The 12,757-nt window shown below is 48.4% G+C and overlaps 1 protein-coding gene across 4 annotated transcripts in view; it reads left to right on the top strand.

Moving 5' to 3' along the window:
• The window catches only part of DGKA (diacylglycerol kinase alpha), a 170,290-nt gene that overhangs the window by 122,306 nt on the left and 35,227 nt on the right, over positions 1-12,757 (top strand). For all 4 annotated transcript variants that reach the window (XM_088473074.1, XM_088473073.1, XM_088473075.1 and 1 more), the window contains 2 exons: positions 409-528; positions 2,117-2,234. In XM_088473074.1, coding sequence (XP_088329200.1) covers positions 409-528; positions 2,117-2,234 — 238 coding nt within the window. The remainder of the gene's footprint in view (positions 1-408; positions 529-2,116; positions 2,235-12,757) is intronic.

The raw sequence follows: 12,757 nt of genomic DNA, 5'->3' as shown, positions 1-12,757 counted from the left end.
ATCCCAAGTTTAGTACATTTGGCTAATGACCACATACACATAGCGATCATGGTTGCTTAGTGATTGTGTTGTAAACCACAAATGATTAAATTCCAATGTATTGTAATTGTTCTCCTCCATCACTGGTGATAAGTGCAAGTGTGATGGATGTTAGGTCACTCTGGCCTAAATGGATCTGAGGAAAACAACAGTTCTGCTGGCTTTAGCATTTAACACAAATGGCTATATGTACAATGTAACTCTGATTCTGAAGCTTAGGGTTTTTACCTCCAACTAATCCCAGTTTGAGGCTTTTTTCTTTTCTATTAACTCAACTATGAATATCAAATAAATACAGTAATTTATAACAAAATAATTTATTTATTGAGTAGCTATTTTTGCAATGACTTCCGTATGCTGCTCCTGCAGATGCTTGAAGAAATGATGAGACAAGTGGACTATGATGGCAATGGGACTGTCTCCTATGAGGAGTGGCTGAAAGGAGGACTCACTACAGTGCCCCTATTGGTGCTGCTGGGAATGGAAGCAGTGAGTATAATCTGTGTTACTTCAGCCTAAATGTAGTAAGTGAGGAAAACAGTCACAGGCTCACTCTCAAGATAATTAACAGTCACCAGTGATCACTAATATCAGTAAGAGCCCTGTATATTGTTGCCAGAAAAATTGCTAAATAACACGTAAATATAAAAAATGCCAGTGCACATAAATGGTCTTAAATATGAATATACAGGAATGGATTATTGTTCTCATAAAGAAAGTAAACCTAATATACAAAACACATGATAATGTGGTGATTAACTGCAAAATCACATAATCAGAGCCACTATCTAAAAAATAACTAAAAAAAAAAAATCTAAATTATTGATCATAAGTAAAAAAAAATAAAAAAATAAAGCTAATAAATAACAATAAACAATATGTCCTAATATGTTTGTTTTCACACACAATAATCCTTCATTTTCCATGATAGTTATTGTGTCAATCCTAAATATATTGTAGACTATTTAGGATTTATATAATAACACTGTTATGGACACTTTAGGGTCATTCTGGTGAGAATGCATAATAACATATTGGGACATAGGGCCTGATTCAGACCCGGACGCTATTTGCGGACGCTCGTTCTTAAAAGGGGCTGGATATTTAAATTGTGCGCTCGCTCTTTGCAGTGTGTTGATGCCTCTATATCTGAGCGAGCGTCCGAAAAATGCGCTCGCTATTTTGTAAAGACGCCCCTTTGCCGTTCGCATCACACGTCATCTCCGTTATTTATTAGATTAATCGGGAACATCGAAAGGCATCTGAACTGCTCGCAGTGCTTGTGGTAGGATTTACTTCCCGCTATCACTGCGAGCAGTTCAGGCTAAAAGACAACCAAGTGACGTGGTCGATGACGCTCCTTTCCTAATTATGCACTCCCATTAAACGCCCTTTTGACCTTTAGGCACGCCTGCGTTCGGATCTCCACACCCCCGTTTGCAAGCGCCTTCCCCTGTTACCACCCACAAACGCCTCATTCTGTCAAATTAGCAGCCCCTCGCTGTTTTACGAGCGCACGATTTCCGACCGCAATGACTGGTTTGCGCATGCGCATTGCAAACCATACGCATGCGCAGTTGTGCGAACATCGCTCAGAGCGAACGAGCGGCCGCTTACGAGCGGCTCTGAATCAGGCCCATAGTTTCAATGTTATTAAATTGTGAATTTGTTAGGAATGTATTATTTGTATTAGGTCGAATGCATTTGTATTTATAGATATTTATAGATATAGATAGTGTCTCTGATTATGTGATCTTGCAATTATTACCCCAAGATCATGTGTTTATATATGTTAGGTTTACTTTGTTTATGAGAATAGTCATCCATTATACGCTGATTTAAAGTCATTTATGTGCACTGGAATATATATGTATTTACATATTTTAAGTATTTGGTAATAGGTTTATATTTTATGCACCAAACTTCAAATCAAACAGGAATGCTGTGAAAGGAAAGAATACCCATAGAAATCAGATGACCTTTTAATAAAATGAAACATTTTTGATACATTTGAGTGAATAACAAAGCGTCATCTCTCTTACTACACTATTGTGTGCTCCATTTGTAATTTGCACAGAATATAAAAGATGATGGACAACATTTGTGGCGTCTTAAACATTTTAACCGCCCTGTGTACTGTAATGTGTGTGAAGCGCTGCTCTTTGGGGTCAGGAAGCAAGGCCTGTGCTGCACATGTAAGTACATAGACCCATCTATAATACCCTGGCACATTGTCATGACAAGTGAGCTACAAATACTACTGTGCATTGTTATAGTTACTGACATAACCACTGTGGCATCTGAATTTGTGAATTGGAGGGTACTGTAGGATCAGGGGCGTCTTTAGAAAGGAGGGGGCCCGTGTGCATCCCCCATCACAGGCCCCCTCCGCTCACTCCGGCAGATGACTGACGCAGCTGGCTGGCCACCGCAGAATCAATAGACTCCGGGCACTAGAGTATGCCCGGAGTCTATTGTGCATGCACAGATCGCTTGGGAAATGGTGCGACCGCCATTTTCCCGGTGATTTCCTCACAGCGCATGCGCAGATCGCTTGGGAAATGGTGCGGCCGCCATTTTCCTGGCGATTTCCTCACAGCGCATGCGCAAAACACCGGAAATATGGCCGGCGGCCATTTTCCGGCATTTCAGCAGCGCTTGGAGACCCGACGCAGGACCTCGGAGAGGTAAGTTTTACATAATATGGGTGCAGGGTGTGCAGTGTACACCACACACCCTGCACCCATTATAGATACGCCCCTCTGTAGGATACATTTACAAGTGGAAGTAACAAAAGCTATTTCAAGGTGATTCCTCTAATGCAGGGGTCTTCAAACTTGGCCCTCCAGATGCTGTGGAACTACACATCCCAGCATGCACTGCACATAGTTTTAGCATGCTGTTATATCAAAAAGGTGGCAGTGCATGCTGGGATGTGTAGTTCCAAAGCAGCTGAAGGGCCAAGTTTGAAGACCCCTGCTCTACTGGTTAATTGGAATACCTGCCAGCGTTTGACACTACAAATCTCCTTTTCTTATCGGATTCATTTGCCAGATGAAGTGTCTTTAGTTCTGCATGACCAGTGTGGGTCACTGTCCTATCTGGGCACACACTGTATGTGTTAGATCTGCCCATTTAGCCATCAGATCAAGCACTTGCAGCTTCACAGGAAACTGTTAGTGAAGTTGTTGAGTCCAATGCAGGCATGTTGCTGACTGTTTTGGGGGTCATGTCTCAGCCTGTGCCTACAATTCCGTATGCAGTAAAAGTGTCTCCTGCGTCTCAGTTCCTGTGGCCATTCTGCGTGACCGTAGAATTACTTTGAAGGCCGATTTTTGATTGATCTGCGACCAATGCTGTGTCTTTGTATGCATCGGTTGGATTTGCGAAGACACTGGAGAGCGTCTCACTGCAAGTCTTGGCGGGCTGCGACATTTGCATATTTTCCACAGTTGCTTAGTACACATTTGCTGCAGCGGCAACATTGAAACAGGCCCAATGTGCTTCCGCACAGACACGATCACTAAAATACAGTAGGTCATACTTGCCTACTTTTGGAAAAGCATTTCAGGGAGATTGTGAAAGCAACACCTAGGAGTACAACGGTCAAGTGGGCGTGTACTGCTACATCTGAGAGGCGTGTCATAACACTGACTAACACCAAATGTAAATGAGCCCCAAAGCAGGGAAGCTGGATACACACTTGTCCAATCCATGGCAGATTAGTTCCCAGATCAGACTGTTTCCCTACTGCAGACCTGCTCCTCGCAGATTCTACAACCAATACTCGATTTTGAAAAAAATCATTTGGCTGTGCAGGAAAGGGGATTTATTAATGAGGAATTTAATTATAATGGGGAAGAGGGCAAGGTTGAGAATTAATAACCTGATTATTGGATGGGGACAGGATTTCAGATTTCCAAAAAAAACCAAAATACAACAGTGTGGGTGTAGCGGGGAAGCCCATTTCGTCTTGGAATCGGCATATTAACAAATTGTACTGTTTACATTGTATGTAATATCTGTCTATTTGCTGTAGGAAAAATGTCTTTTAAATTGTATAGCTGAGAGGTAATTGACTGGCGAGTGTTTACTTATTGCCCTAGGCTCAGTGTATAAGTTGTTAATGTATGTGGTGTTCTCAAACGGATCAAAGACTGGGGTCTGATTATAACCCCATTGGAGCCAGGCTTACAGGTCAACCAGAGACAGACCGACCAGCAAGGTATCAAATCTTTCTCCTAGCCAGCTGAGCTTCAAACAGGATGGAGTGAGCAATTACCTAACTCCTGCTCAGGTGACCAGGAAACCCTGTTTCACAGTCACCCAAGCAATGGAAGGGTTAAACTATCCCAAGGGGTGGGGGCGGGAGTGACCCAGAGCAGCCTGTGAAAGGGAATATAAATGTGTGTTTGATATGAAACACTGTTCATTCTGCATGAGGCTATCGAAGGATACAGATGATCCCTAATTCATAACTGGGAAGACCTCATCCCAGTACCATTTAATCCGACGTGAACTGAATGGTTTGTTTCTCCCGTTTATTATTTTCTTTTATTTTCTGAAAAGTGTGAGTAATGGCGTGATTCCTTTTTAACATTATTATATTCTTTGTAACATATTGTACATAATATTTGAAGATATTCTTGAATTAAACATTAATTCTAGTTCTGGATCTGTGTTTTTATGACCCAAGGCCTCATATGGCTCATTTTACCTATTTTTCTAAGTATTGATTATTGTGTATGCAGGTGACAGCAGAAGCTCACCTTATGCTTTAGCATTATATTCTTCTGCTGGTGGCAGTTACCAGGTTTAGGTAACCACATGTGCTGAGGTATCCTGTAAAAGTCACGGACGGTGATTCTCAGGACCGTGACAGTGGGGTTCCCCCCACAGAGGCATAACCAGCCCCGGGCTCTTTGAGCTGGCCCTGGTTCAAAAAATACAGGGAACAGAACTTGTAGGGGACAGACCGACCAACAAGGTTGCCAGCTCCGGTCTCCGCAGCATACACACTACAACATCTGTCACCTGGGTGGCGGTCGTGTCTCTTAGTTTTTAAGCATGTTTAAAAACCATGAGACCCGACAGGCAACCAGGATCGGGTCTGCGGGTCGGTCGGCGATGGGTACACACTTGTCCAATGTCGACCAGGAGTCAGATCTCCCGAAGATTGGACAAGTGTTTCATTGCTTGTTCATGTATTGTGTTTTACAAGGGGTTCCCTATATATGTATGTCGCCATAGGGATCAATGCAGGGAAATAGCACTGAAATGGCACTGATTATTCCATATCTCTGATATATTTTTTTCCCCAAGTATATAACAGCTACATAATGAAGTTGTAGTCAGCAACCTGGCAGACGGGACGCCGGCGGAACAAATATCAGTGCCGGAATCCTGACCTTCGGCATCCCGAAGGTAAGTATCGGGGGTTAGGGGGAGGGTTAGTTTTAGGGTTAGGGTAAGGCACTAGGGGAAGAGTTAGGGTTAGGCACTAAGGGGGGAGGGTTAGGTTTAGGATGTGGGGAGGGAGAGGTTAGGTTTAGGCACTAAGGGAAGAGGTTAGGTTGAGGCACCAGTTAGGGAGGGTTAGGGGTAAGGGTTAGGTGTAGGGAACTTTCCTTCCACTGTCTGAATTGTGACTGTCGGGAGGACGGCCGGGATCCCATACCCAACCCACATAATGGGGTTAAGGTGCAATCAGCTAGACTCTTCAGTGAGTCAGGGAGATTACTGCTATTTCAGAGAGTCACCCTGACAGTCAGGGAGAGTTGGCAAGTATGCAGTAGGTTCCTCCAACATCGGGGCAGATCCTGAGTTGGGAGCAAAGCAAAAAGAGTAAGCATCTGGAATAAATCGTGCTGCAATGCAAGGGCTGCAAATACATTGATTATTTTTTGCATGTGGGGTAAATACTGGCTGCTTTTGAGTGTAGCCCAAAAATGCTGGACAGCTTTATTTTTACACTGCAATTTAGATATGAGCTTGGACACGACCCTCTCTTATCTAAATCTCTCTAAATATTTTAAATCTGTCCCATCTGCAGTGCTACAGGGTTTTGCCAATGTTATTTTTTTACTTTGCTTTGGAAACAAAAAAAGTGTTCCGGCGCTCTCGATCTATTGTAAATTAAAACTTTTTTGTAATGTTCTCGATTTGTTCAGAGATATATGAAAAAAGAAAGAGAAACAACAATTTCTACTTCAGGGTCCATAGGGTATCCACAGGATACCTTGGGGTATAGGTGTGACGTCAGTCGCAGGGCACCAAAGAGTTAAGCTTTCAGCCTCCCAGGATGCACTAGGTCCCCCTCCTATACCCCGCCCCCGGGCCAAGGCACCTCAGTTTAGTTTGGTGCCCGGCCGGCGTCGGGTGCACCTGTCGGAGTGGGGGCTAGAAGAGCCCCTGAAGCTTTCTTCAGTGCAGCTGTGGCTGCACATCTGGATGTACAGCATGGACAGTCAGTCCTGACGTCCATGCTGTCTTCCCTACACCCCCGCCGGTACCAGAACGCCGGTACCGATCCGGGGATGCTGGTGAGCATCTGGGGTCACAGCTAGCGGTGACCCCAGATGTTCCGGACCATGGCCGGATCCAAGCGGGACAAAGGTAAGCAGCGGGGTCCCGCGGTGGGTCCCCGCTGGTCACATGGTCCTAAGTCCCCAGGCAGGGGGCTCCCTGGGGACTGGCTACAGCGTGGAGCCAGGTACTGAACCTGCGCTTTCCACTACCCCCTGGGACAGCGGACCGCAGCAGAGCAGGGGTTAAATGCATGCCAGGGGAGCGCGCCTTCCCTGTCTCACAGCCGGCGCCTCCCCCGCTGCACACAGCCCTCTCTGCACTGTGCTGACTGGCCCTGTGTCAGCGCTCCTCCCCCAGGCCAGCTTCTCTCTGCTCCTCGGCGGCCATCTTCTCTGCAACGCATGGTGAACGCTGCTGGAAGTCTGGAAGGAAGCATCGTGGTCTGGGTCCCCCCGCATACCTCTCCTCCGCTGTGGCTCAGGTCTGTGTATGCAGCGCTGTGTCCTACCAGGCCCTGTGTCTGTGTAGTTGAGTGATCAGCGCTGTTAGTGCTGGAATTGTTATTTCTCTGCATTGTATGTGACTGTGCTAGCGCTGCCTGTAACTTTTCTTCTCTAAACTGTCAGCTTTATTACTGTCCCTGTTCTTTCTGCTAAAGCCCTTGCGGTGCGGTGCTGCAGGGTGGTCTCTCGCCTATTTAATACTTAATTGGTGAGAGAGGTCACATACGTGGTGCCATCATGTCTGAAAGTGATTTTCCCCTCCGGCTACAGTGTACCACGTGCAAAGTACCGTTAGCGGAGGGGGAGGGTAGCGCGGAGGGCCTTTGCCGGCAGTGTTTGTCCATGGCGCGCGCTTTTTACGGTTACAGCACCGGTACAGGAGCCGCCCTGGGCTTGTTTCGCTCAGGCGTTAACAGCTTTAGTGGGCCAGTTAGCTCCGCAGCCCGCGTTTACTCCGATGGGTTTGTCCCAGCAGTCTGTGGTGTCGTCACCCATGCAGGGGTTCCCACGACAATTGGTGGTACCCCACAGTCTCCCTATTTCCCCGCTCCCGGGTTCTCAGGAGCCAGCGTGGGTTAACTCCCTGACGAGTTCTGTACAGCACTTGTCGGATGTGTTGCAAGGGGAGTCTGTGATGCGGCCTCATAAACGGCCGGTGGCGTCTCTGTCCGCTCCTTATGAGGATGACGAAGGGACGTCTGATGATGGGGAGATTCTGGATCCTTACGATCAGGAACCTCTCCATACTAAGGACGCTGATGCTAAGTCCAAAGTATATATTCCTGGACTTATTCGGGCGGTCCGCACAGCGTTGGTGATTGAGGACGAAGTTCCCCCAGCGGCTAAATCTAAGTATGCCTTTTTCAAAGATGTGAAGGGCGATGCCACAGTCTTTCCTCTTTCGGGTCAGTTGGTGGACCATTTAGAGGAGGCGTGGAAACAACCTGGCAAAAGATACCAGCCGCAGAGACGCCTGGCGGTGGCTTATCCGTTCGCGGATAATTATTTTGCTAAGTGGGAATCCCCTCCACAGGTGGATTCTCACGTGACCCGTCTTGTCCGTAGTGCCACATTGCCGATGCCATCCATGTCCTCCCTTAAGGATGCTACGGACCGCAAGGTAGAAATCTGCCTGAAGTCCGCTTATTCCCTAGCAGGGGGGGCAGCACGGCCGGCTATGGCCATTTGCTGGATTGCCAGAGCGATGGAGCGCTGGGCGGATTCATTAGAGGCTTCTTTTGAATCCGACTGTCCGGCCGAACAGGCAGAGTTGATTGGCAATCTCCGTGATTCGGCCACCTACATCAACGAGGCGGCTCTAGACATTAGTACTCTGGTGTCTAAAATTTCTTCAGCAGCGGTAGCTGCTCGTCGCACCTTGTGGCTGCGATCCTGGAAGGCGGACGCAGATTCCAAGAAAGGTCTGGAAGCGTTGCCGTTTACCGGAGAAGTTCTCTTCGGTCCGGATCTGGATAAGATTGTGGCCACGCTGGCGGCAGCCAAATCTGCTTGTCTCCCGTCGGCCGCTGCTCCTTCTGGTTCTGGACCATCGTCCTTTCGGTCATCTAGGGCCCAGGGCAGGCCCAAACCACAGTCGTTTCCTCGACAGGCTGGCCCTAAGAAATCGGTCAAGCCCCGGAAGCAGGCATGGAGTACCAGACGTCCGGCCCCCAAGCCAGATGACAAGCCTGCGGCCTGACGGTCGGGCCTCCCTTTGGGGGATCCCAGGGTGGGAGGCCGCCTGCTACAGTTCGCCCAGTGTTGGTCGACCACTACGACAGACACTTGGGTTCTGGAGGTGGTTTCCCACGGATACGCCCTCTCCTTCCGGCACAGACCCCCGGCTCGCTTCTTCACCACGGGTCTACCATCAGACCGGAACAAGGCTACGGAGCTGCGGAAGGTATTGCATACTATGCTCCAGGCTGGAGTTATAGTGTCTGTTCCATTCTCCCAGAGGGGCCAGGGTTTCTATTCAAATCTATTTTTGGTACAGAAACCCAATGGGTCATATCGTCCGATTCTCAACCTCAAAGCACTCAACAAGTCTTTGCGGGTCCCGAAGTTTCGGATGGAGACCCTACGGTCCATCATTCTGGCGCTGGAACCTGGGGACTACATGGTGTCATTGGACATACAGGACGCTTACCTGCATGTCCCTATTCTTTTGCGCCATCAAGAGTTCCTTCGGTTTGCAATCCGCAGCGACCACTTCCAGTTTCGGGCGTTAGCTTTTGGCCTGGCGACAGCACCACGTGTTTTCACCAAGGTGATGGCGGTCATGGCGGCTTCTCTGCGGCTGCAAGGAGTCCGCATGTTGCCGTACTTGGACGACCTGTTATTGGTGGCAGGATCTCCAGAGCTCCTGTTACACCACTTGGACCTGACCATTGCACTGCTGCAACGGCACGGCTGGCTAATCAACTGGCAGAAGTCCACTCTAATCCCGTCTCGGAGGATTCTGCATCTTGGAGCCTTATTGGACTCGGGACAGCAAAGGATCTTCGTGACGGAGGACAAGATCTCTGCTTTACAGTCAAGGGTGCGCAGTTGTCTGCACAGCCGCCGGGTGTCCTTACACTCGGCGATGAGGTTACTGGGCTCCATGGTGTCGGTGTTCGACATGGTGGAATACGCCCAGTTTCACTCCAGACCTCTGCAGCACCTGATCCTGTCCAAGTGGAACGGGCTGCCTCAGTCTCTGAAGTTCCAGACGATTGTGCTCACCCCGGAGGTTCGCCTGTCCCTTGCGTGGTGGTTAAAGACGACCCACCTCAACAAGGGATGTCCGTTCTGGGTTCCAAATTGGGTCCTGTTGACAACGGACGCCAGTCTTCGGGGCTGGGGAGCAGTTTCGGGTCCACACTTGTTCCAGGGCAGGTGGACGCCGACAGAAGCGGAGTTTCCAATAAATATCTTGGAACTCCGTGCGGTCTTCAATGCTCTCCTGCAGGCACAGCGGTTTCTCCAGGGTCACCTGGTGCAGGTCCAGTCGGACAATGCTACCACAGTGGCCTACATAAACAGGCAAGGAGGAACTCGCAGTCGGGCGGCTCTCGTAGAGGTCTCTCGGATCCTGGTTTGGGCGGAGCGCAATCTTCCGGCCATATCAGCGGTCTTCATCCCGGGAGTGCTAAATTGGGAGGCGGACTTTCTAAGTCGCCAGGACGTTCATCCAGGGGAATGGTCCCTGCACCCGGACGTTTTTCAACTACTGGTGGACAGGTGGGGTCTTCCAGAAATCTACCTCATGGCGTCCCGACACAACAACAAGTTGCCGGTGTACGGGTCTCGCACAAGAGACGAAGGGGCATCTCTGGTGGATGCTCTGTCCGTCCGGTGGACGTTCAGGTTCGCATACCTGTTCCCTCCGGTCTCCCTTCTTCCATGGGTAATCCGGAAATTCAAACAGGAAGGAGGGACGCTCCTGTTGATAGCTCCCGCGTGGCCCAGACGGCACTGGTTCTCAGACCTTCAGGGTCTGTCCGTGGACAGTCCTCTGCGGTTGCCGCTACGACCGGACCTTCTGTCTCAGGGTCCTTGTCTTCACCCGGACCTGACTCGGCTGTCTTTGACGGCGTGGCTGTTGAGACGGCCATGCTGAGGTCCCGGGGGTTTTCCAGCTCTGTGGTGCGTACCATGTTACGAGCTCGGAAACCGTCTTCCGCGAGGATATACCATCGCGTGTGGCATACGTTCTTCCAGTGGTGTCGACCGAGAGGTTATGCACCGCGGGAGTTTCGTCTGTCTCGGATTCTCGCCTTCCTGCAAGCGGGACTAGATCATGGGCTTCGCCTTGCTTCTTTGAAGGTACAGGTTTCGGCCCTATCTGTCTGGTTTCACCGTAGGATTGCTACAATCCCGGATGTGCGCACCTTTATGCAAGGTGTTCTCCGTATTCAGCCGCCCTTTGTTCCACCTGTGGCGCCTTGGGATTTGGCTGTGGTCCTGAGGGCTCTCCAAGGACCGCCGTTTGAACCACTGGGCTCAGTGGATATTAAATGGCTAACAGCTAAGACTGTTTTCCTTCTGGCCATTGCTTCGGCCAGACGTGTTTCTGAGTTAGGGGCTCTTTCTTGTAGACCCCCTTTCTTGGTTTTTCATGGGAACAGGGCAGTGCTCCGCACTCGGCCCGAGTTTCTTCCCAAAGTTGTTTCCCAGTTTCATGTTAACGAGGAAATAGTTGTTCCGGCCTTTAACTCACCGGGTCTTTCCGTGGGTGAGGCCTCTTTGGATGTTGTGCGGGCCTTAAGGACTTATGTTGACCGCACTTCTTCGTTTAGGAAGTCGGACGCTTTGTTTGTCCTCTATGGCTTCCGTAAAAAGGGTTGGCCTGCTTCAAAGCAAACTTTGGCAGCCTGGATCCGTATGGCTATTTCTGAAGCTTATCTTCATGAAGGCCTACCGGTCCCTCCTTCTCTGAAGGCTCATTCCACTAGGTCTGTGGGTCCTTCGTGGGCAGCTCGACGTGGTGCCTCGGCAGTTCAGATCTGCAAGGCTGCTACGTGGTCTTCTGTCCATACCTTCGTGAGGTATTACAGGTTTGACACCTTCGCCTCTCAGGATGCTTCCTTCGGGCGGCGGATTCTCCTTTCTGCACAGGAGCGTCCCCACCCTTAAAGGATACTGCTTTGGGACATCCCCAAGGTATCCTGTGGATACCCTATGGACCCTGAAGTAGAAAATATGAGATATGGTAAGAACTTACCCTTGTTATCTCTATTTCTACGAAGTCCATAGGGTTCCACAGGACTCCCGCCCTGTCGCACCTGTGCTGCAGATGGGCTTTGCTCTGGTCACCGGTTTTCCGTCTCCCTCTGGTGAGAATGTGATTCTTGTATGTGTCCAGATCTTTGTTCTCTCTCTTCCTTCTCCTCCTCCGGCCTATGGCTTGGTAACTAACTGAGGTGCCTTGGCCCGGGGGCGGGGTATAGGAGGGGGACCTAGTGCATCCTGGGAGGCTGAAAGCTTAAGTCTTTGGTGCCCTGCGACTGACGTCACACCTATACCCCAAGGTATCCTGTGGAACCCTATGGACTTCGTAGAAATAGAGATAACAAGGGTAAGTTCTTACCATATCTCATATTATCGTGTGATAACGTAAAATAATTTAGTTCTTATAAGGGACAAAATATGCACTCACCCTTTTGAGGTGATAAATAGGTGTTGGACACAATTTTCATCGTGGTCCTACTTTGGTTGCAGAATGCAACATAGATCCAGTTAAATTGTTGATGATGGGTCACTCCAGTTCGATATGTTGATGGAGTAAAAATATAAAACAAGCCTCCTAGTGCAGATCAGTGTGCCCAATACAAGTTCCTACAAAGGTATGTAGTATATTCAACTTGAATGGGGTGAAATGAAAGCCTTGGACATTTATTTCGTATAACTCGATGTCCGTGGGTATAGTATGGATGGATGAAACATTTCCTGGATCTCAATAATATTCCTAGGATCCAAATTTAAATGCTCATACAAAATCCAGTTATTTCCATATATAATATTTATTGATTTTTTTAGTGGTTTGGTCAAAATATAACAACAATACAAATTGCACCAAAATAAAAGGTTGTTTCCCATAAAAATTAATACAATAAAACTCACATAAAAAATTCATTAAAAATAGAATAAAAAATATTAAAAATGGAAAAATGCTACATTTCTATAGACATTGAATGAGTCTA

This window comes from Taudactylus pleione, unplaced genomic scaffold (assembly GCF_031769625.1).
Source record: "Taudactylus pleione unplaced genomic scaffold, aTauple2 ptg000130l, whole genome shotgun sequence".
NCBI lineage: Eukaryota > Metazoa > Chordata > Amphibia > Anura > Myobatrachidae > Taudactylus > Taudactylus pleione.
The sequence above is the reverse complement of the archived record's forward strand: the minus strand, read 5'-3'. Positions and strand labels throughout refer to the sequence as shown.